We start from the raw sequence: 25,816 nt of genomic DNA, 5'->3' as shown, positions 1-25,816 counted from the left end.
TCTTCATCTTCTGTATTCAGTAGTTGTGTCAAACCACAATAACATTATGTGATAAAGAATAAATCAAGCTTGATTTATTTTGTATAACTTAATGTTCTATCTGGATGTCTAACCTTCATCAACGCAACAATCAGTTTTATATTTTTCCCACAAAATAAAGAAGGCTAACCTATCGAAGTTGATCTACTTCTATGATGATCCAAATCCCCCTTCAGTGGCAAAAGCATCATATAGAATTGGAACAGACACATGCATGTCAATCATTTAGCTTCTAGAACCAATCAAAGTCTCTCACCATCACAGAGGTTCTGCTGCAGACTTTGTACAACAGTCGTCAGACCGCCAAAGTCTGCAGCCTGCAGCACCTGCGCAGCGTTCCCTGCAATCTGCAGCAGAGTCGCCTGGTTCACTCCGTTCCCCACTCCGACAGCGTAGATCAGGGTGCCCGCGTTCCTGGCGCTCAGCGCCGGAGCGGCCACATCGTCCGAGGACTCCCCGTCGGTGACAACCACAAGGACATCTGGGTAGTTAGCTCGAGCTCCGTTAGCCGAAGCGAAGATTTCCTGCATGGTAAAGGTGATGGCGGCCCCGGTGTTGGTGCCACCTTGCTGGTACGTTATGCCATCAATAGCATCAAGGACGGGTTGTTTGGTAGAGAAGGCATTCAGGTAGAACTCCACATTGCTGGAACTGCTGTACTGTACCACCCCGACCTTGTTGTCTGTCTGAGAGATCTCGAAGTTGTCCACTAAGCGCTTTGCAAACTGCTTCACCAGATTGAAGTTGTCGGCTCCGACACTTCCCGAACCGTCCAGCAGCAGAGCCAGGTCGAAATCTAGACTTCGCCCAAGACAAGCAGTATCTGAAAAAAAGCGAATGTTGTAAATATGTATATGGCCTTGCTCGGTCAATATTGACCATTGTATAAACAGTAACTTGCATAAACCCTAGAGCACTGGCTATGGATAGACAGTCCTACACCAGAATGACAGTCTCTGCCACATAAGACACATCTGAATATTGTTGAAGAGATTCATCAGTCACGTGTAACAGTTACAAGAATATTCATCAATCAGTGACTTAGAGAAGGTAACGAGATACGCACCTCCACAATTTTTGAAGTCATCTGTACAATTCATCTTGAATATTACATTTGATTGAAAAGCATTAAGAAAAGTCAAGCATACAAATGTACAAATTTTAAAGTACAAGATTATAAAAGAAGTAGTTCTGAATAAACTCCTCCTATCAACTTACATGATTGACAGATGTCACCCGTATAATCACTTGGACATGTGCAGGTGAAGTCTGTTGTGAGCCCAGTACGCACACAGGTGCCGCCATTGTAACATGGGGCAGCCAAGCACGGGTCTGGAGCTGTAATGTGACAAAGTAATATGATAATTATTATCACATAGCCAGATGGCGTCAACCAATCAGAAGCCTCCATTGCCCATGTGTTATGACACCATAACACACCTGTTCGACCATTCCATTATGTAGAGGGGGTGGTTATCTTTTTGTTAAAATTGGATATAATGTTTATTTGTGCCTAAAAATGTTTACTATCTTAGAATAAATCAAATCTTTTGTAAGCATATGACAAAATAGAATAAACCATTTCAATACAAGTCAAATCTAAATGGACAGAACTTAATTATTACTTTCAAGTCAACTTGATTTATTTAAAGAAATACATTGTGACAAGAGTCTCTAACGCAGATTTGAACCCATGTCCTGTAACTCTGCTAAACAGGTTCAAATCTGTTGATGAGAATGTGGGATGATGAAGCTACAATTGTGAAAGACTAGACTAAGTGTAAATCTATTCCAAAGTGAATCCACTGATTTCTTGTTTTTAGTATCTGCATGCATCTTTCAGATGAACTTATTTACAACAGAAAATGTACTCTCAATGAAAATAAAGTTACATGCCCTTTGATTGTCTTCCACTATCAAGAGTCTTTCCAGTAGATGTGCTGTGAACTTACGTATACAAGTTGGTGGGCTGTTGTCCCAGGTTCCGTTAATGCATTGTGCAGACGAGGCCCCATCTAAGGTAAAGCCGACCTCACAGCTGTAGGTAACGGTTGAGCCCTCGAAGAACAGGCCGTAGGTATAACCATCCTGAGGGATGCCAGGGCTGCCACAGTACTGAGCTGTGATTAAAAAACAATCTCTAATTATAAACACAAGCACTTCTTCTTCTTCTATCCCTTAGTCTAACTATTTGACCATTGGGGCACCACAGACTGGTAAGCAGTTTTGTTTTCTGCCTCTTCTCCTTTTTCTTCTCGGCTTTCTGTTTTTCTTAGCGCTTCACTCAGTGTCATGCCTGTCCATTCTCTGATATTATCCCTCCTTTTCTGTACACAAAAGCACAGGTAGGACAAAAAACACATTTAGCATTTCACATGTCCATGAGGTCATTAAGCTAGCCAAACTATACTGTCTGTCCTTAACGTGTTTCTATGTCTTGTACTTTAAAGCATGCAAAAAATGAATGAATTTTATAGCTCTCGTGGCAAATGTGCAGATGTTAGCACATTGGCAGACCAAATCATTTTTTTTTTACACACTTTTGACAGATTAGCCAAAGAAGCTTGGTATGTGTCACTGCAAAGGGTTGATCACAGTTATAATTTCAATTAGAGTTATCTGAATCATTATTCTGCCAATGACACTTAGGTAAAGAAAATATAGTTATAAATTATAGTGCATGCATGTAGACAATGTATGTTAGAGTCAAGAAGAATTGATACTACAGAATATACAAATTTACAGAGTTGTGCTTCATCATCATCATCATCTTGAATACCCCCATATAAACCCACAAGGGGTAAAGTAGGGGGGAGGGGGGAAGGCCTCCAGCCTGGCTAGGTAAGACTCAACTGTGGGAGCCGTCACAACCGTGCCAGGCAGAGCATTCCACTGGGGAATGGTGTGGGGGAATAATTAATGAGTGTTTGTATAAACCTGTCCTGCTTACCATCACCGAGGGTCTCCTGCAGCGTTTGAGCAGTGTTGGTCAGGTTGGTGAAGCTATTCGCCTGGAGTACTCGGCTTTGGTCCTGTGCGATGGCCTCCAGGGTACTGTATTGGATGCCGCTGCCAATGCCGACAGCGTACACCATGACTCCTTCTCTGAGCAAGTCCGTAGCCGGCCCAGTGACATCATCGACCGACTGACCGTCCGTAATGACAACGAGAATGTTTGCAGCATCCGCGCGGCCACCGTTTGCCACGGAAAAGGAATTCTGCCGTACAAAGTCGAGCGCTTCGCCGGTATAGGTGTTGCCGTTTTGGTAGACGATCGCGTTAACAGCTGCGATGACGTCTCTTTTGTCATTAAAAGAGTTAAGCTGGAACTCTGCGGCCACAGATCCCTGGCTGCTGTACTGGACAACACTGATCCTGGTGCTTGTGGGTGAAACGTCGAAGTTGGTTACCATCCGATTGGTGAAAGACTTCATCAAGTCGAAGCTTGAAGTTCCGACACTGCCAGAGCCATCCAGGAGGAAGACCAGATCGTAGGCTTTGGAGAAGCTTGCAGTGTCTATAGAACAGGAACAATGTATAATAAGTCATTACGCAATGAGAAAGTACTTAAGTTTTGTAAAAACATTTCTATTCATATATAATTCCAATCATTTCCAATCTGTTCATCTAGTATTATATTACATTTATCTATACATTTGTTTTTCAACCTTCTGTAAAATACTTGCTGATTTCGTTACAATTCTGTACCTCTGTCATCTCAATGTATGTACCATTTATCATATTGGTGTCTTATAAGCCCACGCGGGCTAGGCGCATGATGCACAAGACACAAAAATAAAAATTCGTTCATTCATTCATTCATTCATATACTTTACACAATTTGACCAAATTGTTCCTTGGGATCTGAAGACATGATAAATTGCAACGGAATAAAATATGCCAGATTGGAAAAACAACATGAAAACAGAATCCCAGAGGACTATTTTTACTTTCAAATTGGTGCACACAGTTTCAGGGAGTGAACATGGTCAGGTGCAAGTTTTCACCCCAGCCTTCTGTTTTCATGATTTTTTTTTGCTAAAATGAAAAATAAAAATCTGTTAACCAAGAAATTAAACTGGTGTGGCCCAATTGTATCATAAATTAACATTTGGAACAATGGTGATACAAATTGGACGGCTATAGTTACATGTACAATAGAAGTGGTGATCAGGAATGTTGAAAGTTCCTGCAGGACTTACAGATCTCACAGTTGGTTCCCTCGTAGCCCTCTGCACAGGTACAGCGGTAGGAGTCGGCTGTCTGGAAACACTGGGCTCCGTTCAGGCAGGGGTTGGGGTCGCAGTTGTCGATGACTACACAGGGAAAAAGAACATCTTTAACAAAGTCATCTAGATTTTTGTCGGACTTTGCATCTTAAAAAAAATGACAGCACTACCAGAAAAGGACAATGGGAAACAACAACTATGATATAACATTCATGTACTATCATCACATTTACTTTCAGGTAATATTCCCATTGATAATGCCTCAATCAGATTTCGAAGGGGCCTATGGAAGGGGGGTTGCCAATGAAAAAACAACTGTTAACTGCCCAACTAGGGATGAGTTTGGAAATGTGACTTGAAGCATTAGTTAGAACCAACTGAAACTTTGCAATGACAACCATGCAGTTTTGTCGATATTCTATAACAAGTATTTGGTACTAAAAATTTGAGGAACAATGTAGTTGCACTTTCTAAGCATTCTTTTCCGTGTTCAAGGTGTGACTCTCCTCAAACACGGGACCTCCATTTAACGTCCTATCTGAGGGACGTCCCTAACCCTAGATGAGCTAGGTAGTCATTTACACCTGAGTGAAGCGAGGAAAGTCGTGTTAAGTGCCTTTCCCAAGGGCACAACGTCGGGGCGCAAGTTTGGACATGTCTCTGGGCACAACCTGGGATTAGATCCCGGGTCCCATTTTTTGACAGCCACACGCTCTACCACTTGCGCCACACGACGCCAGAATAAACAAATTTCTTGATGTGTGTGATCAAAACTAAATCCCTGCTTACACAAACAGGTGGGAACTACGTCGGTCCACTGTCCGTCAGGCTGACAGGTGATGGAGGATGAGCCGGCCAGCGTGTACCCGTCATCGCAGCCAAAGTCCACCTGTCCTCCCTGGAAGTACGTCCCACGACGTACGCCGTTAACTGGTACACCAGGGTCTCCACAATATGCACCTTTGTTTGGAAAATTAAAATGAAAAAAAAAGAATCAGTGAATAGTGTATATTGCATCATCATCATCATCATCATCGGTCCTCCTCTTACGAGGTGTAGCAAGTGACTACACGGGAGCCCGTAAGTCTAAGTAAGTCATGGTCTGGAGAAGGTAAGGTCAGGCCACAGAAATAAGAATGATTGAAACGAACTTCAAATTTGACAGTACCTCTGCAGAGCCATGCCTCCAGGTAGTTGATGACGTTGAAAGATGTCAGGTCAGCAAAGTCTGTAACCTGCTGCACCTTCTGTGGGTCGCCTGCAATCAGCTCCAGTGTGGCGTAATCTACGCCGGTACCCACGCCGATGGCAAAGATCGTGATGCCCTGGTCACGGGCAGACTGAGAGGCGAACGTGACGGGGTCGAAGGACTCTCCATCCGTGAGAACGATCAGCATGTCTGGGTAGCCTCCACGGTTACCGTTGACAGTATTGAAGCTGACCTGTGGATATAACCCAGAGCATATTTGGTTAAGAACAGCTGGAGGAGGGACACAGAGGAGGAGATGAGGAGCATAAGCAGCAGCTGGCACGACCTCAGAAGGAAGGCCCAGAGACGAGTGCAGTGGAGGACTATCATCGGTGGCCTATGCTCTGACCGGGGCGAAGTGCCAACTGAAGTAAAGTAAGTATATTTGGTTAAGAGCTCAGGGTAGATTGGATAACAAATAATTCTTGAGCCACTGTGCAGAGTAGAAGATGCTTTACTACATGTAGATCAGCCTTGATCATCATTTTGATAAGTTCATCTGTCTGTTGTATATTCACATCAGCCTGTTGTCAAATCAAGTACACAGTTTTCAAAATAAAGCTTTGTAACCTTTTCCCTAACCCTAAGAAAAACAAGAAGATCCATACCTGTCTGACGTAGTCTATGGCATTTCCAGTGTAAGTACCTCCGCCAAGGTAGGAGATATTGTCGATGGCCGACAAAACCTCCGCCTTTGTGGAGTAGTCCACAAGGTCAAACTCCTTCTGTATGGTGTCGCTGAACTGCACCAGGCCGACCTTCGTGGCGTTGACCGTGACAGGGAACAGGTCTGTGATCAGCTTGGTGAAGTTTTTGACATTTTGGAAGTTGTCAGAACCCACACTGCCCGAACCATCCAGGAGGAAGACCAGATCCCACCCGCCGAAACTCAGCTCGTCACAGCCAGGTGGTGGGGGTGTGGTTGGGGCTGTAGGTGCAACAATGATACATATGACATTTTAGATACCAAGTAAAAGACTAAGACAACACAGATACAGCTAAATCTATAGAATGTACACAGGTACATTGTACACGAGTATTGTTTTGTTTTGTATCTGACATAGTGTTCTGTTTTGAATGTTCTTAAAGTACAGATAGTGGAATTTTTCATTTTTTTCAGATGATAGTGGACATGTTTTAATGATTTCCGTGTTTTACATTTATTTCAATTTCCAACATGGAAACAAATTTAAAAAAGGAACAATTTATAAGACTTACTTGTCGTGAGTTCTTCCTTGAAACAACATCCTCAAACAATAATTCATTAAGTCTACATGATGTATATTGCACAGATTGACACTTATACATCACCCCTACAAGATTGCCAAACCCCTAGCCAAGAAGTCAACGAGATGTAACTTCTTTACCCTTCAGGGCAATTAACCTCTGGAACAGCCTTCCTGCGGACGTGGTAGCAGCTGAGACTGTCAATGCCTTCAAATCCAGACTAGACAACTACTGGAAGGGTTTGGAGTATGCGCCCACATACATGTAGACTCTGGACATTTATGTATTTTATACTGTTGTTTAGAAACAGAACTTACAGGCAATAGCCTCTTTCTGTTATGTCAATAGTCAATACATCAAACTTGCAGAATAAAGTACACGTACCCATGCACTCTGGTACAGGTTCGCTCCATGTGCCATTGCCGAGACAGACGGCGGTCAGCGCGCCGACGATGTTGAAGCCGTTAAAGCAGCCCCAGCTCACTGTTCCTCCCTCAAAGAAGTTTCCGTTGCGGAAACCATTAACAGGTGCACCAGGATCACCACAATATGTAGCTGGAGATGAAAATACACATTATGTCGCATGATTAAAGTTTTCATGTATCATACATTGTTTGTCATAAAAATAAAAAAAAGATTGAACGGTTCTCCGTGGCAAATGTGCTAGAGGTTGGCACATCGGCAACCAAATCCCCAGTGTGTTTTTTGGCACACAGTTTGACAGATTAGCCAAAGAGGCTCGGTGGGCGTCACTCCACCGTCCGGGAAGGTCGTGTAAAGTGCCTTTCCCAAGGGCAAAACGTCGGAGCATGGTGAGTATCGAACTCGGGACCTATTGATTCCGAGTTCAACGCTCTAACTGTTACCCCATGCCGACGTCATCCAAAAAGTCACTTTAAACTTCAAAAGATATCACAAGAGTTTGGACTATAAAGTTTGTCACAGAGATAGAAATTATATATCAACCTTCTCCCTGCTGCCTAACTTTGTAACCGATAGGAAATTGGGTACTAAATGGCTACTTCAGAGTGCCTCACAGTTGATACAGAATACAACATACTACTTGTGTTGTGTCCTTATATTTCACTCCACATGGTTAGAAACCTTACAAGAACGTATACTAAACCAAATGTTAAACGTATCCCATTGACAATGATATGAACATATCTTGCAGAGAAAAAAAAATTGTACAAACTTACCGTCACAAACAAGTTCTTCCAGTCGACCTCCGATTTCGTCTAGGCTGCTGAATCCTGTGGCCTGTAGGACCTTGTTGGGGTCTCCAGCGATCTGCTGAAGGGTGTTGATGTCCACCCCGTCTCCGATCCCGACAGAGTAGATGGTGATCCCAGCGTCCCTGGCCGCCATGGCGGGAACGCTGACGTCATCGTTGGACACGCCATCGGTCATGACGATCAGGATGTTAGGGGCATCGGCGCGATCACCGCTGGCCTGAATAAAAGGCAAGGAATTCTGTGTTGACACTGATAAAGTGGCAGGGACTGTCATTCTCATATAGGACTGTTAAGCCATAGTCAATGCCACTAGTGAGACAAACTAAACCTTACCGAGATAAAGACATTCTGTCTGACATGGTCAATAGCAGCGCCGGTTGCAGTTCCTCCATTCTGGTAGCCGATGGCGGAAATCGCTGCGATCACCTCAGCCTCTGTAGAGAACGTGTTCAGCACAAATTCGTTGTTTGGCTGGTCGCTGTACTGCACGACTCCGATACGCGTGAGGTTGGTCGACACGTCAAAGTTGCCAGCGATACGAGTGGTGAAAGTCTTGAGGAGGTCGAAGTTGGATGCTCCGACACTCCCGGATCCATCGAGGAGGAAGACAATGTCCAGATTGAGGGGTCGATCTGAACAGGCAGCATCTGTATAGGACAGAAGTGTACTCAAATTAGAAGAAGAACTTTATTGCAGGACTATTGTGGCAGGTACAAAGTATGTCAGCAGCAGTTAACATAGAACAAGACATATACGGAATAAAACTATTCACTAAAACAAAATGACTATCTTAGGTTTTACATGATTCAAGTTGGGCTAATTATGACTATCAATATTTTTTCTCATAACAAAACAATCTTTGATATATTTGCCTATTTTAACACAGTGTGAGCTGTTGGATCTAAAGATATAGTCAAATCTATCTGTAGCATTGGGCGTCTTAATATCTGAAGTGCTTGAATTGATAAAGGTGAATAACTTATGCCTAGGGTCAAAACAACACATATTTTTGCATTTCAAACAATTTTGCTAAATATCTTAGACTTGGTGATTAACTTGGTGATGTACTGTCAGGTACATGTAGTTACTTACAATTCTGGCAGATGGATCCATGGTATCCCTCTGGACACACACAGGTGTATTCTGTGGTTAGGCCCACCCGCTGGCAGGTACCTCCATTCAGACAGGGACTGCTGTTACAGGGGTCTGGTGCTGGAAATATGCAAAACATGAGAATTTGTCAATGCAAATTGATTTGTGGGGGCTTAATTTTGAAGTAGGAGGGAAAGGAGGCATTTGCTGAGTTTTACACTTGCAGTTGAAACAACAGTTCCTGCAGTAACACAATGGAAGACATCTTAAGTTGTTTTATCATGTTGTTTCATAAAGTTTTCTCAGAGCCATGTAGTTGTAATTACCTTCATCAAGAAGTTTTGGGTGTGCTTTTTCTGTGTGTCTTTCTGTCTGTGTACAGACATAACTCGAGACACTGTGAATGGATCCATATCATATTTGGTAGGTAGCTAGGGGTTGGAAAAATGTAGGTTCAAAAGTTCGAAAATAGGCCTCCTAGCGGCTTAGTAAGGTACTGCAGTGGAACTTCCGATTTTGATATCTAATGGTTTTTGTTATGACTTAGTGGGACAAAATAGGGCATAGTACTTACAAACACAGATGGGTACTGGATCTGACCAGGTGCCATTCCCAAAACAGGTGGTAGTGGTCGACCCAAGGAGGGTGTAGGTGGGGTCACACTGGAAGGTGACGACACCGCCCTCGAAGAAATCCCCAAACCTGGAGCCGAACTCAGGAGTACCAGGATCACCACAGTAGGCAGCTGTGAAGGAAATACAACATGCACATGAATGATTGTGATGCCTCAATCATGATGAGCGTGGGTAAATGTATATGAGCTATGTAGCTGTCAATAGCATGATTCATTCTTAATGTGCATGAAAGTCTACATGCAGAATGATACAGTTTTAATAAAGATTTATCAATGGTAAGTGGAGCTAAAATACTTAGCATACAGGATCTGACTGGCAATAAAACTAATGATTGACAGTAATTACACAATGATTTGAAAAAGAAAGAGTAGGCAGTTCCTTTCCATGGTGCTGAAACTAGGGCTGTTAGATCATTTTCCTCTGGATGTTTCATTGTCAGACTATACTTGAACCTAGCACTGTGTCAGACACTAGAAGACAGACTGACAGACTTAAAAAGAAAAAACAACAACAAAAAATGCACTGTGTCAGACACTAGAAAACAGACTGACAGACTTTAGAAGAAGAAAACAACAACAAAAAATGATTCTTACCATCACAAATGAACTCTTGAAGTTCCCGACCGATCACCTCTAGGGAGGCAAAGTCTGTGGCCTGCAGAACCCTTGAGCTGTCTCCCGAGATGTCCAGTAGCGTAGTCGCGCTCACGCCTGCGCCGATACCGACGGCGTAGACAAGTGTGCCCGTGTTACGCAGCACCTCGGCTGGCGTTCTCTGGTCGTCGGATGACTCGCCATCTGTTGCCACAACCAGAATATTGGGTGACATGGGTCGGTCACCAGCAGACTCCACCAACATGTTCTGACGTACAAAATCTAACGCCGACCCCGTGTATGTGCCACCACCCTGATAGCTTATGGTGTTAACGGCATTCAGCACTTCGTCCTTTGTCGAATACCGATTCAAGTTGAATTCGAGGCTGTTGGTGTCACTGTACTGAGCAACACCGATTCTGGTTGCGTTAGGAGAAATGTCAAAGTTCCGAGAGACGCTGTAGGTAAAGGATTTGACCAGTTCGAAGTTGGGGGCTGTGATGCTTCCTGAACCATCAAGTAGGAAGATCAGGTCCAGCGCAATGGTATGGTTCAGGCAAGGGGTGTCTGTGGATAGAGGATCAAAAATAAACTGTTATTTTCATGTGAATGACAACACATGTGTTCAATGTATCAACACACAGTTACTGTAAAAAGAGCACAGCTGTCTTAACAGTCATTAGAAGACTTTATCATGCCCTGAATGTTTTGTGTACAGTCAAACCACCTCTATATACAAGACCACCTCTATATACATGCAAGGACTACCTGGCTAATGTGAGCACTTTTTGATGGTCCCTTGGGTAATTTTTAAGAAACATTACGAATCCTGTCTATAGTGACCACCTGTCCAGATCTTATCGGCCCCCTGTGTGGTCTTCTTAGGCAGGTTTGACTGTATTTTTTAACTCTAAGACGACAGAACAAGGATGACAGTGATACTCACAGTACTGGCAGAACTCTCCGCTGTACCTATCAGGACACAGACACCTGCTGGTGGTGCCTGTAGGCTGGCATGTTCCACCATTCAGACAGGGGTTGGGGTCACACACATCTGTGGAGAAGGGCACAAAATCAGATGTAACATTACACAACAGGTACTGCTTAATAGAAGTAGCAAAAAGAGTTTACTTAGCAAAGCATATTTTTGGTCTCTGGCACACGCAACTGCACACACACAGCTTTGCACACACAGCTGCAAACAAAGCTTCACACATGCACAAAGAGCTACATGCACAAAGCTGCACTCAGGCCACCATTGCTGCACCCACCACCATTGCTGTTTAACAAGAGAGAAACCATGCAAAGTGCAGTGTTTGTTATTAGCAGTGATATCAAGCATCATGATACATGGTGTGACATATACCATTAGCATAAGATATCAAACTAAGGAAGCTTGTGATTATATGGTGATTGATTTTTTCAGGAACACATACCTGGAGGCAGAGTTGTAATTATTGCTGTACAGAATTAAGAAGTAAAAGAGAAAATGATTTAGCAAACAGACATACTAAGGATAAGAAATTTAAATCTTTGTCAGATCATTTTGTTAGTCAAGATCCAGTCATTGTGAGAAAGAATATTAATCATCAGACAAGACTTTAATCATAAGCATGAGTCTACAAGACATATCACGATTGGTAATTGGTACAGGTGAAATCCTTAGCTTTGGCTAAGATATTATCTGTAGTATAAGTGCTATAGCTTCCTTTCCACTAGCTATGTATAGACTGCAATCACTCAGCAACCATTGAGCAACCAAAATTGGAAAATGATGCACATGCAAAGGGATGATATCAAAGACAACAAAACGTTAAAGAAACATGCTCTTTGTCTATGAAATTTGTTGAGCAATGTGTCAAATACGTTTATGAATGTTAAACATCCAGGTAAGCAAATAGAGTGGTACAATTTAAACATTACTACTGAACAAATTCCAATAAAAATTGGAGGTTTCGGGGGCAGTCGGATGGATTTTTATTGTAATTTGTCCAGTAGTAATGTTTAAATTGTACCATTCTAATACTTTGCTCATTAGTCACTTGGCAGTCACAGCCTCTAGTGGAAAAGAGGTGTACACAAGAAGCCATCTGTTTCCTTACCCTGGCAGACGGGAACTGCATTGCTCCACTGACCATTACCCAGACAGGTGGTGGTGGCCTCACCAATCAGGAGGTAGCCGTCGTTACAGCCGAACGTCACCACACTGTCCTCAAAGAACCCTCCGCGACGGTACCCGTTCACCGGCGTGCCAGGGTCATCACAGTATGTCGCTGTAGAACGATATTGGAAAATTACTCTCAAGCTTGTCTCTATCAGGATCAGGGCTGTCTCCGGGACCCGTCCTTCTGTTCCAGGACGGAAATTTGCTTGTTGGGACGGAAATAAATTTAACCCTGTCCGTCCAAAAAACATCAATTTCATGACCTAAAACTGATGAAAATGTATTTTTGTAACCTTAGAATGACAGATTCAACATTGAAAATCATAAACATGGGCTTCCAAACAATGAGAGGGACGGAAAAAAATTTAAAGCTGGAGACAACCTTGATCAGGATGAAGAGATGCTGTTCCAGTCTTATTGATGTAACCCATAACCCTGAATGGGTCCTGTTACGTGGTGACCATTGAGTAAGTACGCATCCACTGCCACTGGATGTAAGCTATAGCCCACTGCTATCGTGCTTGCACAAATGTGTGGCTCAAGGGCTATAAACATGCAAGTGAGGCACTACGGAGGGATATTTGCTTAATGTGCATTTTGTAGTATTTGGGAATGTTGCTTACATTGGCAGACGATGTCGGGAAGCCTGCGTCCCTCCGTCACCAAAGTTGCAAAGTCCTGAATCTGGAGGATTCTCGACGGGTAGCCAGAGATCTGCAGAAGTGTAGTGAAGTCTACCTCGCTTCCGATACCAACGGCAAAGATCGTGATGCCCTGGCTCCTCGCTGCTGCTGCCGAACTGACCACATCGTCCTGCGACAAACCATCCGTTAACACGACAAGGACGTCGGGGAACGTGTTGCGGGCGCCGGCGGGGCGCGAGAAGCTGCTCTGACGGACATAGTCGATGGCGAATCCTGTCAAAGTGCCGCCGGTGAGGTAGCTGATTTGATTGATGGCGTCGATGAGCGGCAGTTTGGTGTCGTAGCTGCTGAGGAAGAACTCGTTGCGTACGGTGTCGCTGTATTGCACGACGCCGACGTTGGTGGTGTCGGCAGAGATGTTGAAGTTCAGCACGACCTCTGAGGTGAAGTCCTTCACAAGCTCAAAGTTGGTGGTGCCGACACTACCGGAGCCGTCCAGAAGGAAGACCAGGTCAAGCCCACCATATGGGAAGTTTGCACACACTGTAAAGTTGAACAGAATCTAAGATCTTAGAATCCACAACCATAACATTTTTCCAACACATATCCAGTTAATTTGCCTCAAATGTGAAGAATCATAATAAGCAATATAATGGGAACATCGTAAATCTTATTACTTTCTAACTTTAAGACTCTAAAATCAATAGATGTACAATCATCAAGATATACTTACCAGGGGCACGAGGGGTAGTTGGAGGTGGGGTGGTTGTGATGGCTGAAATTTAACAGAAAGAATCATTAAGCTAACATACCAAAGAGTTTTTCATTTAACCTTGATATTCATCATATAGTCTTAGTCACTATAAATGCCTTATTATCACCCTATACACTCTAACAATACATAATGAAACTTTTCTTAATTTCTTAGACTAAAAAGATAAACTGATTGTACTGTTGACATATGCAAATATCCAAAGGGCTACTTCAGCTACATTTCCCCACTGGTGGTGTGATTCACCTACATGTACCATATACGTTAACATGAGCCTCATCTTCACATTTGTCTTGTAAAGAAACAAACCTACCTATACACATAGGTACAGTGTTGTCCCAGGTGCCGTTGGTACAAGTGGCACCGACACTACCAGACAGGTAGTAGCCTGAGTCACATCCCCATTCCACACTACCACCTTCGAAGAAGTTTCCATATCGCCAACCATTCTCAGGGGCACCAGGATCACCACAGTATTGCACTGAAGAAAGATATGCATAAAAAAATTATTTGAAATATTTGAACTTCATATTGAAACTAGAACTTATGATTGAAGTAGTCTGACAAAAAATATTTCAGTTACACACCAGTGATATAACACCTTTGCAATAGTGTTGAAATTATCAAGGTAATGAATAATGTTTTGCACCACTTATGGTCTAAAATGACTTACAGTATGTCAATACATTTTGTACATGCTAAATTGTATACAACAACACCATGTTATGTAGCATAATTATGGACAACAAGAAAACTGCAGGGCAAATTTTTAAAATAATGTCACATTTCAACTTGCAAGTACAAACTTATCGTGCAAACTTATCAGACATACATGTATCATTACATTAGTGTCAACAGATGGGAAAAGGGAATGTTAAGTTGGAACAATACAAAAATACACTCTTGCATATGTTGTATGAAGGCTAATGTCTAGGATCCTGTTGTATTGTACAACACATCCTGTGATTAGAATTACAAGATCATGTACTCACAGTCACAAACAACTTCTTGCAATGTCTGGGCAACAGTAGTAAGTGCACCAAAGTCCGCAGCCTGTAGGATACGGTCAGAGTCTCCAGCAATCTGTAACAGGGTCGCAAAGTCGATCCCATTTCCGATTCCTACGCCGAACGTAGTGATGCCTTCCCTCCTGGCTGCGTCCGCTGGCCCTTGCACGCTGTCACCGGAAACCCCGTCAGTGACGACAATTAGCATGTTCGGGACGTCTGGTCGATCCCCATCAGCTGTGGTGAATGACGTCTGTCGGACAAAGTCGATGGCGGCTCCTGTGAGGGTTCCGCCAGCCTGATAGCTGATGGCATTGATGGCATTCAGGACATCTTGCCTGGAGTAAAAATAAGACAAAACAAGGCAATCAGAGATGGCAGACCCCTTACCAATACTGCTTTGTATCCCTTCCAGTCTCACTATGACAACAAAACAGTACTAATAGAAGTCACTCCCTTGGGGTGAAGTACAAAATAGCAACACTGAGTACGTATGGCAATGCTGTTATATCAAGCATCAAAGGCATACAGAGAAACCAATACTTCATTCCCTTGGGCCACACCAATTTGATTTCTTTGTTAACGGATTTGTTTCTTAAATTTTAGCACGAGGACATCATCAAAACAGAAGGCTGGGGTGAAAACTTGCACCTGACCCTGTTCACTCCCTGAAACTGTGTGCACCAAAGTACCGACTTTCCTCTGAGATTCTGTTTTCCAATCTAGCATTTTTTTTAAATTCCATCAACCAAGAAATTAAATTGGTGTGGCCTTGGGGTGAAATAAAAATGGGACAAGGTGATTCATTTGAATGATCTCATTTTATGGTATGGTATGGTATGGTATGGTATGGTATCGTATGGTATGGTATGGTATGGTATGGTATGGTATGGTATGGTATGGTATGGTATATTACGTACATTAAAGGAAAAAACAAACATTACGACTCTTGGTGGCAAATGTGCAGATGGCACATTGGCACAGCAAATCCATGTTTTTTGGCACACTTTTGTCAGACCAGCCGAAAAGGCTCGGAGGGCGTCCCTCCACCGTTATAGTACTACTACCGTATTGTGTTAAGTGGCACAACTTTGGAGCATGCTAGCTGTATCATAAGTATGTAACAGATCCCTATTTATCACATATGTCAAGGTCTGCCCTGCCCGTACCTGTTGTGGAAGTCACCTAGGCCGAACTCCCTGTTCACGGTGTCGCTGTACTGAACAACACCGATCTGTGTCAGGTTGGCAGCGATGTCGAAGTTGCGGGCGAGTGTCCTAGTGAAGTCCTTCATGAGGTCAAAGTTGGCCGGCCCAACACTGCCGGACCCGTCCAACAAGAACAGGATGTCCAGAGGAACATCGCGGCCCTGGCAACTGGCATCTATAAGATGGAGAACAGAACCAAAATTTTCTACCAAACATAAAAAGCATTTTTTTAAAGAACAAATGGCAAGATCATGTACTGCAAATCTTGAATCTTTTGCAGTGATTTTGTTTCTACTGTTTTTGTGGTGACATCTCCAATGCAAAGTTATGGCACCTCAGATTTACTACCATGCAGTTTCAACAGGTCATTCAAAACATCACAAAGAACTAAAAATAAGACCACTGCAAAAGTAGATACATTTACGGCAATAAAAACATAGATATGAAAGACCAAGAAAAAATATCCTTTCAACTGATTGACAGTAGATGCTTAAGATTTCAACTGTATATCTTATTTGTATGCTGCATGGTCCTTAGGAAGCTATCATCTGAAATTTTTATAAAGAATGTGAAGTCAGAATTCTCAAATGACTTTTTAAGGAAACTCATGAAACTATATTGTGTTATAGCTCTTAAAGGCACCCAGAACATTTTATGAGGCTTGAAAACAGGAAACACTCTAGTTGTTGTAATCTTTATGAAATTGACATTTAATGCCACTGTTTACCACATTTGCATGCTGATTTCATATCAAAAGTGCTCAAAAGCGGAAAAAAAAGATACAGTCTAGTGTAAATAGACCGATACTATAGCCCCGCCCACCTCCGTCAAAAGGTAGAAATGCAAAATTAAAGCATAAAGATGCAAATATTTGATGGACATGCAGTCACTCTCTCATTGGTCGAACCGCTAATTGCGATGGACAGTCAAGATCAGTCTATTAGGGCATGGATTTTCTATCAGTTCTCACCACACAACAACATCGTATCTTTGCTCCTTAATGTCGATGTGCAATGGTATAATGTCATTGAAACTTACTATGTGTAGGAATGACTAGAAATTGAAGTTTCAAGCCTCATAAAATGCTCTGGATGTCTTTAAGGCTTTAAACAGCAAAGTTATGTGTCATGTATCATTGCATGTATCTTACAGTACTGGCACTGTGGTCCCTGGTAGCCTGCAGTACACACACAGCTGCACACGCCGTTGCTGTTGTCACAGACTCCACCATTATAGCACACTGTGATATCACAACAGTCTGAAAGGTACAAACAACAACATATAAAAATTCTAATACAAAAATATGAAAGATAGGACAGTCTAAAACCAGAAAAAGGAAGAAACAAGAAAGAAATTCAATACAAAACATTAAAGATAAAACAATTTAAAAAAACATTAAAGATAAAACAATTTTAAAAAACGGAACAAAAGAAATTATAAAAAAAAGTTTTTTTATTCAAAAGTACTGTACAAAAGATAAGATAATCCAAAAGAGAAGAAACAAGAACCACACGTCAAACGTGCAAACAAGAACACGTCAAACGTGCAAACAAGAACACGTCAAACGTGCACAGTGCAGTATTGCAGTGTTGTTATGTGCAGCAAGTGATATCAATCACGATGATATAGCATCCATTGGGCTTTTAGTATCAGATACATTGTATTGAAGGAAGCTGGTGATTACAGGCAGTTATTCTGTTTAGGAATACATACCCAGATGTGGAGTTGGAATTATTGCTGTGTAGCATTAAGAAGGAGAGGAGAAATATGATTTAGACTAACTTTGTTCACGTGATAATGTCAGATCATATTTGTTAGGAAAGGTTCAGTGAGACATGTTGTAAACCATCAAACAGTAGCGGTAACAAAAGGCTAGATAAACTGTAATACAGCTCATACAGAAAAAAAATAGGAACTGTGTTTTTGATATCATTAAACATCACCCTGTGAAACAAAACCTGTAACTACACACCACTCATACTACTGTGAATAGTTTCATCAGGTTGGTAGGTCGCTGAATAAAAAGACTCTTTTTACACAACCAAGAGATTTATTCCACTGACGTTTCGGGGACCATCACCTGTGATTTGTACATAAGTAAATATTTTGCATTTGGGAATGCATCTCATTATGTATAAGCAGCAACACCTGTGCTGCATTGCTGTGTCAACCAGTCAGAATTGCCTTGAAGAAGGTGACAGATGGTCACCGAAACGTCAGCGGAATAAATCACTTGGTTGTGTAAAAAGAATCTTTTTTATTCAGTGACTCACAAACCTGATGAAACTATCACGGGCCACTTATACTAGTTACTAGGAAGTACTGAACCTCACCTCTACATGTTGGCAGTGGATCGGTCCATTGCCCATTGGACAGACACGTGCTGTTCACTGATCCAATCAGATCATACCCATCATCACAGCCAAAGAGGACAACACTGCCCTGAAGGAAACTTCCCCTTGTGTAGCCGTTTGTGGGAGTACCAGGGTTGCCGCACCATGCCACTAGAGAGAAACAACGTAACAATGCGTATCATTGGTTTGGTTTATTTGCAACGTCCTGCCCAATGGTTACTTCCAACATGAAGAAATGTCCGATAGAAAAAGTATATAGACAGTATATATAGTTTTTACTCAGTTAACAATGGTGAGAAGTTGAACAAGTGAATATTCTAAGAACGGCTGCAGAATACAATCTAAGCTTTTTGGGTTTGACTCCTATTTTGGAGGCAGTGGAAGACAAAGAGTCCCACTTTTTTTGCAATGAGTGGGTTTTGGAGGGTTAACAACTTATGTTATGTTATGTTATGTTATGTTAACTTGACGGTTTTAGTTTTCTTTTCGTCAGTAACATTTGTAAATTTAGAGAGATTAGCAATTTTCAGCACTGCATGATTGCTAGATTAGACTTTCCTCCATTGAAACTCAATTAGATTCACTGAAATCCATCTCCGTTATAACAGACATTGATACAAAAAAAGACCAGCATTGTAATACAAAAGGTACATTGTACATTGTGGACAGACAATGGAAATAATGTAAACATTGTCAATACTTGCTTTTAAAGTACAACGTGTAGAATGTACAAAATATTGTCTACAATAATCAATATTTCAACATGTATTACTCCAAGCAATGGGATCACTACCCTGTTTTACCTAACAGCAGGTAAAGATTCAGGTACATTCATGCATGTAGGCACTAAAATTGGAGTGAATATGTAAATAAAGGACTTAAATTGGTATAGATTTAAAAAAAAATACTGTAGTAAAATATAATAATGCTGACTTACAGTTGCATTGTAAACAGTGCCACTAAAATTGGAGTGAATATGTAAATAAAGTACAGTAGTAAGATATGATAATGCTGACTTACAGTTGCAGACATAATCAGGTAGAGTTTGAGAAGCCGATGTTAGGTCGACAAAGTTGTCAATCTGGAGAATGCGATCACTGATTCCTGCAATCTGGAGCAGTGTGGCGTAATCTACACCACTCCCGATGCCAACAGCGAAAACCGTGATTCCTTCCTTCCTCGCTGCCTCTGCCGGCGTGACCACGTCGTCTTGGGACACTCCATCGGTAACCACCACGAGAATGTCTGGATAACCGTCACGTGCGCCCGCCACTGAAGAGAACGCGCTCTGTTGTACAAAGTCAAGGGCGAAACCGGTGAAGGTTCCTCCTCGGAGGTAGCTGATGCTGTCCAGGGCTCCGACCACTTCAAAACTGGTGTCGAAACTGTTGAGGAAGAACTCACTCCGCACTGTGTCGCTGTACTGGACAGCTCCTACATTTGTGGCCGCTGAAAAAAAAGACCATTCAAACTGTCAATTTCACATGTTGAAATACCGAGAAAATGAACACTCAATAATTGATTGTACATCAAAATATGGTAGATAGTTACCACATATGTATATAATGTCAAAGATAGCCAGTATGCATAATATGAACTTTTCATATCTCAGAACTGTAAAATATGTTTAACTTAACTTGTAGATTAAGTTTGGTGCAACAAATGTGACTATCCTTTAATAAAAGGAACCCAATGTACATGATGTACAGAAGGATATCAAGATTTGAATTCGTGAATAGTTTCAACAGGTTGGTAAATCAATGGACATCAAAGTTCTTTGTACACAACCATGTAAAACCAAGACTTAGTGTAAGTAAAAACCATCAATAATTCCCCGACGGTCACTGACTCGGAGGTAAAAACACATGGTTGTGACTGTACTAAGAACTTTGTCACCAAACGATTTGTATTTATCTGCGATCAAAATGCATCTGATCAAAAGCTATAGTGCAAACTTGGACATACTTGAGGAGATAGTGAAGTGCCTGGACACCCTTTCAGCAAAGTCCTTGACCAGTTCAAAGTTTGCCGAAGTGATGCTTGCAGATCCGTCCAGCAGGAACACCAGGTCGGCTCCCGGGTACGGCAGGTTGGTACACAGAGGGAAGAATGGTGTTGTGGGAAGGACTGAAAAAGTAAAATGATTTTTCTAAATCAAAATAACATAAATATACATGTACAACATGAAACAAGTATGTTTTCAGAATACTGCATCCATGTACGCCCATTTGTAAAAAGTCTCAAAAAAAAAAAAAAAAAAAAAGGGTGAAGTCTGATTACTATAATCATGATATTTTGCAAAATAACGAATGCATAGATGGTTTTGTCAGATAAATATTGACATTGAGTGAAATATCACTCTTATCTTTAACTTTGCAGCATCTTTTTACGTTGATTCTGACTAGCTACTGTTCAGTTGTCAGCACAGAATACTTTCAACATAACAAGCAGAGATTGATGTGACCAACCTGTAGTGGATGGGCCAGGTGTAACTGGAGTCACTGTAGAGAACACACAAATAAATGGCACTATTACAAATCACTTAATACAAGTATTCATTATCAATTTGTTCACATTCGTGTAGAATAAAACCCAACGAATCTATAAGCCTGCAGCTATCATAACAGTTGCCATATAGTGCAGCGCAGTGTTTTTATATGTGCAGCAAGTGATAATATTAATCATCATTATAATACAACATCCAAGCTTTTAGTATTAGATATTGAAGGAAGCTTGTGGTTGCAGCAGTTATCAAGTCTAGGAATACATACCTGCAGGTGGAGTTGTAATTAACGCTGTGCAGCATTAAGAAGTAGAGGAGAACGATGTTTACATGTAAGCTTAAGTTATTGTAATGATGTCAGAAAACAGACTAATGATGGGTAAAATCTTAATATCAAATCATATTTGTTAGGAAGGTTCTGTCAATCAGTGAGAACTGTTGTCAATCATCACACAAGATTGTTGACATTTTTCTTCATGTAGAATGACACACAACAAATCTATCATGATAGTTGCCATATTTGCAATGTTCAATGTAAATTTGTAAAAATACACGTATTTTACAATGACCTAAATGATTTACCTTCACATAAGAGAGATGTCAGGCTGTCCTCAATGCCAGGCAGTTCACTGAAGGACGTCACGTTGAAGACCCTGTGCCTGGCCCCCGCGATGGACAGGAGTGTCGGCCACTGGATCTCTTCTCCTATCCCGATGGAGTAGGTCAGAATGCCCTGGTCGCGAGCGGCCTGTGCCGGGCCCGCCACAGCGTCTGCAGAGATCCCGTCCGTTATGGTGACCAGGATGTTCGGAGCCAGAGGACGATCACCCGCAGAAACTGAAGAACAACATGGTTCAGATGAGGACATGTGGCAGGGGAAACCATAATGTGGCAGGGGATACCAATCAGTATGCATAAAGTAAAGAAAATCAAGTTGAATTCTTAATTTGCCCTGAAGCAAGTACTTTCAAGTTGCCATACTGTATGTAGAATGTAGCACAAATGCAGAAACACTGGGTGCAGATGAGTACATATGGCTGGGAAAGCATACAGAAGCCAAAAAGTGGTTTATTTGTGTAAAAGAGATCCTACAGTGTATATGTGCACATTAAACAAACTAACAAACAAGCTCAAACAAATAGACTCATTTAACTATAAATTACCTGTAAAGGAATTTGTCCTGACGAAGTTAATTCCAGCACCAATGAAGGTGGACCCTCTCTGGCGCGTAATGTTGCGGATGGCATCGATGACCTCAAACTCCGTGGCGTAGGTTCTAAGCTCAAATTCGGTATTGACTTCAGTGCTGTATTGTACGACGCCGATCCTGGTTATGTCGGACGACACGTCAAACTTCATGGTGATGTTCTGAAGGAAGGTCTTCAGGAGGTCAAAGTTGAGGAGAGAGATACTGCTGGACCCGTCAATGAGGAATACAACATCCACCTGCAGACGCTCACAGGGCTCAACTGTGGAGGAGACATTAGATTGTTAATAATGATAAGTTTATTGCAAATTCATGCCCGTAGGCTAATTGCATATTGACAACAATGCCGAAGTACAAACATCAAGTAAAACATAAGGCATACATGTGATACAAGATCATACCAAGTCTACAATAAGTTTATATATCTACGGTACTAATGCGGGGTTTGATTTCTTCTTTGAAAGCAGTGGAAAATAAAAAGTCCCACACTTTCAATGATGAGTGGGTCGGATGATTTCAAAAGGAACATTAGTTTCTGTGTATTTCTTAATCTAGAAAAGCTTTTAGAGATTTCAGATACTTCAATGTGAAGCATGGGTAAAAGGGAAAGGTCCCATGGCCTTTTTTCAGGGCATCGGACAGTTGGTTGTTATCCACGCTGTCTAGGGCATCCCTCTCCTTCCATCACCATTTACATCCCCAACCAAAGCCAGGTACCCAATTTTACACCTGGGTGGCGTGAGGAAAGTTGTGTGAAGTGCCTTTCCCAAGGGCACAACATCGGTGGCATGTCAGGGGATCTGTGACTTTAGAAACATCAAGTGATTTTTTCCTGCAGCTTGGTAATTGTGAAAGAGTATCTGTCAGAGGTGCTGAAATATGTGATGTTGTACTATCTTACTTTCCACACACATAGGTAGAGAAGGGTGTTATCAAAATATCCACTATACAATGTCAGGGATTGAGTTTAAGACAATGTGACTCATAACAAAAGGGAGATGTTTGATCACAAGGGGATATAGAGTTTTTTTATTTATTTATTAATCTTTGGGGTGGTCCCTTCAGTTAACATTGTAACTGATTTCCAAGGGAGCCCTTAAAATTTGACTCTGTTACCTGTTGTAAGAAGCATAGTTGTGGCTTCTTCTGTGGTTATAACTTCTGTTGTTGGTAGTGGTGTGGTTGTGGGTTCTGGAGTAGTAGTTGGTCCTGGAAAAAAAACAAGCAATCATTATGTCAAAAAGAAGGAACATCCAAACAACAAAGCCTGCAAGTACAGACAGAATGTATCACACAGTACAAACTTTTCGACTTTTTTACTGCCTGGTAGATAAATCACAACAAGTTGACAGCATGACAGGGCTGCCTCCAGGACGCGTCCTTCCGTCCCAGGATGGAAATTTGCTTCTTGGGACGGAAAAAAATTCAACCCTTTCCGTCCCCAAATTATCAATTTCATGAGATAAAACTGATGAAAATGATTTTTTTAGCTTAAAATGACAGATTCAACAATGAAAAAAAAAACCTCAGCTTTCTTAAGCTGGAGACAGCCCTTCAGCATGATAACATGGTATGACACATGCTATAGGAAAACATATATCATTGCATAAGATAATTCTTTTTAGGAAATACCAACCCCAAAGTTCTACTGGTCTTCAAAAACAATTATACTACAAAGAAATATAATGTCATATCAAACTTGAGAAGAATCAGAGGGCTGATCAAAAGTTGTTGGTAACCACTTTCGTTGGTGCATAGAAATAGCATATAAAATCTTTATAATGTTGATTATCATGATCAAAGATGAACCATGAATATGTAATGATATATGTTCAACTTGATAGAGTTATTAGGACTCAAATGACTTTGTATCTCTGCTATATTGTATCTGATCCTTACCTCTTCCCTTATGACCTCAATGAAAAGCGGCCTGAGTGCCGATTTGAGCTTATCATGCATAAACAAAGGTTCAAACAAAAACAAACAAACTTTTATTTGAAAAAAGACCTATCATTTCAACTGTACGAGATGACTTACGTTCACAGAGGATCTGGATCAAAATCTCGTCCAGATCGTTCAGCTCGCTAAAGGTGGTGACGTTCAGCACTCGTTCACGTACGCCAGCGATGGAAAGCAGCGTCAGGTAGTTGATTTCGTCCCCGATGCCGATGGAGTAGGTGGTGATGTTCTCGGCGCGGGCTGCCTCCGCAGGGGCGTCGACCGAATCAGCTGATATCCCGTCAGTGATGACGATTAGAACATTGGGTGCCTCCGGTCGGTCTCCACTGGAACCTGGGAAAAGACAGTGAAGTAATGCTTGTCACAAGCATTGATGTTTCTGACCTATGGCAAAGAGATGCTGCTACAGTAAGAATTATTTCAGTGCTTTGATGAGTGGCCCCCTACGGCCTTGCACTTGCCTCAAAATTCTAGTGATCATGTTAAGTTTAAAGTCTATTGCAGTCAATAAAGGTATAAACACACAAAATTACTTGAACCACTGACTCTGTATAGAATATTAAAGCAGATCTAATAATATAGGCATCTCATTTGTTAATTTGTTTAGAGCCCAAATCAGGTCCGTTGTATGATTGCACACTGAGGGCAGTTTTGAGATTGTCGAGCATATGTCGTACAAAATTCAGCTGTCTTGTTATCTGGAAGAATGCCTTAGATTTTTGACAGTGTTTGGTTCTGTCAAGCTTGCTTGGAAATTTTACAGCATCAATATCGTTCAACAGTAAATGAGGAATGTGACACTTTTTGAAGTACTGATTACCTGTGAAAGATTCCACCCTGGTGAACGTGATACCCGCTCCAGTAAACGTAGACCCTCTCTGGTGGCTGAGACCACGGATAGCGTTGATGACCTCTGCCTCAGTAGCGAAGCTGTTCAGGTCAAACTCCGTGTTGATACGGGTACTGTACTGGACCACACCAACTCTTGTCTGGGTGGAGGAGACTTCAAACCCTGACGTGATGGCCTCCAGGAAGACCTTGATGGTTTCGAAGTTGTTGTTACCGACACTGCTGGATCCATCCACAAGGAACACCAAGTCCAAGGCAAAGCCAGAGCACACTGGATGGGTGCAATATATCATATACTTATGAATTTTCAGTTAGAGGTCACCGCAATAACTGATAACATAAAAGCATCCCAAATATTTCAAATATTTGCAGCATTTTACATATGTGATATGCTCATACATGTACTAAGGATGACATAAATTCAAACTTTTTAGATAGAAGGAACAACTTGCAAACTGTTACAGGTGTGGCTTTTTTTTGTACTATGAAATTGTTTTGAAACTACATTGAACATCTACCTAGTATGTTACATCCAAATATTATGCAGAAATTGATATTTGATGTCACCGATTACTTAATCAATACTTACATGGATCCATAGTTGTGGTCATTGCTGTGCTCACTGAAAAAGAAGTTTATAACCTAGATTAAGTAAATGAGCATACATTGGATCTATATATAATCTTGCACCAACAGAATGTTGCACTTTTTGACATGGTGAATTCAATATGAATTGTAACAGAAGTCTACACCAAATACATGCAAAAGCATGCTTCTACAAATCTAAATGGTAATACATGTGGCTGTTTCAATAGGATGGATGGATGAGTTGTGTGGTTGACAGCCACTC

General features: G+C 41.6%; 1 protein-coding gene across 1 annotated transcript in view; it reads right to left on the bottom strand.

The window, feature by feature from the left end:
• The window catches only part of LOC136445777 (collagen alpha-3(VI) chain-like), a 33,206-nt gene extending 7,621 nt beyond the window's left edge, over positions 1 to 25,585 (bottom strand). Inside the window, exons 1-30 of the mRNA XM_066443916.1 lie at positions 25,556 to 25,585; positions 24,938 to 25,237; positions 24,196 to 24,450; positions 23,275 to 23,367; positions 22,115 to 22,420; positions 21,534 to 21,788; positions 20,917 to 20,949; positions 20,414 to 20,575; positions 19,469 to 19,897; positions 18,428 to 18,598; positions 17,245 to 17,352; positions 16,056 to 16,269; positions 14,872 to 15,224; positions 14,193 to 14,360; positions 13,841 to 13,882; positions 13,087 to 13,650; positions 10,300 to 10,866; positions 9,646 to 9,816; positions 9,072 to 9,191; positions 8,313 to 8,626; positions 7,944 to 8,196; positions 7,129 to 7,299; positions 6,126 to 6,445; positions 5,437 to 5,710; positions 5,058 to 5,228; positions 4,242 to 4,355; positions 2,990 to 3,556; positions 1,992 to 2,159; positions 1,258 to 1,377; positions 296 to 862 (exon numbers count right to left, since the gene is read on the bottom strand). Coding sequence (XP_066300013.1) covers positions 296 to 862; positions 1,258 to 1,377; positions 1,992 to 2,159; positions 2,990 to 3,556; positions 4,242 to 4,355; positions 5,058 to 5,228; positions 5,437 to 5,710; positions 6,126 to 6,445; positions 7,129 to 7,299; positions 7,944 to 8,196; positions 8,313 to 8,626; positions 9,072 to 9,191; positions 9,646 to 9,816; positions 10,300 to 10,866; positions 13,087 to 13,650; positions 13,841 to 13,882; positions 14,193 to 14,360; positions 14,872 to 15,224; positions 16,056 to 16,269; positions 17,245 to 17,352; positions 18,428 to 18,598; positions 19,469 to 19,897; positions 20,414 to 20,575; positions 20,917 to 20,949; positions 21,534 to 21,788; positions 22,115 to 22,420; positions 23,275 to 23,367; positions 24,196 to 24,450; positions 24,938 to 25,237; positions 25,556 to 25,577 — 7,372 coding nt within the window. The 5' untranslated portion in view covers positions 25,578 to 25,585. The remainder of the gene's footprint in view (positions 1 to 295; positions 863 to 1,257; positions 1,378 to 1,991; positions 2,160 to 2,989; positions 3,557 to 4,241; positions 4,356 to 5,057; positions 5,229 to 5,436; positions 5,711 to 6,125; positions 6,446 to 7,128; positions 7,300 to 7,943; positions 8,197 to 8,312; positions 8,627 to 9,071; positions 9,192 to 9,645; positions 9,817 to 10,299; positions 10,867 to 13,086; positions 13,651 to 13,840; positions 13,883 to 14,192; positions 14,361 to 14,871; positions 15,225 to 16,055; positions 16,270 to 17,244; positions 17,353 to 18,427; positions 18,599 to 19,468; positions 19,898 to 20,413; positions 20,576 to 20,916; positions 20,950 to 21,533; positions 21,789 to 22,114; positions 22,421 to 23,274; positions 23,368 to 24,195; positions 24,451 to 24,937; positions 25,238 to 25,555) is intronic.
• Between the last annotated feature and the right edge of the window lie 231 nt (positions 25,586 to 25,816).

Source organism: Branchiostoma lanceolatum, chromosome 12 (genome assembly GCF_035083965.1).
Source record: "Branchiostoma lanceolatum isolate klBraLanc5 chromosome 12, klBraLanc5.hap2, whole genome shotgun sequence".
Classification (NCBI taxonomy): Eukaryota; Metazoa; Chordata; class Leptocardii; order Amphioxiformes; family Branchiostomatidae; genus Branchiostoma; species Branchiostoma lanceolatum.
The sequence above is the reverse complement of the archived record's forward strand: the minus strand, read 5'-3'. Positions and strand labels throughout refer to the sequence as shown.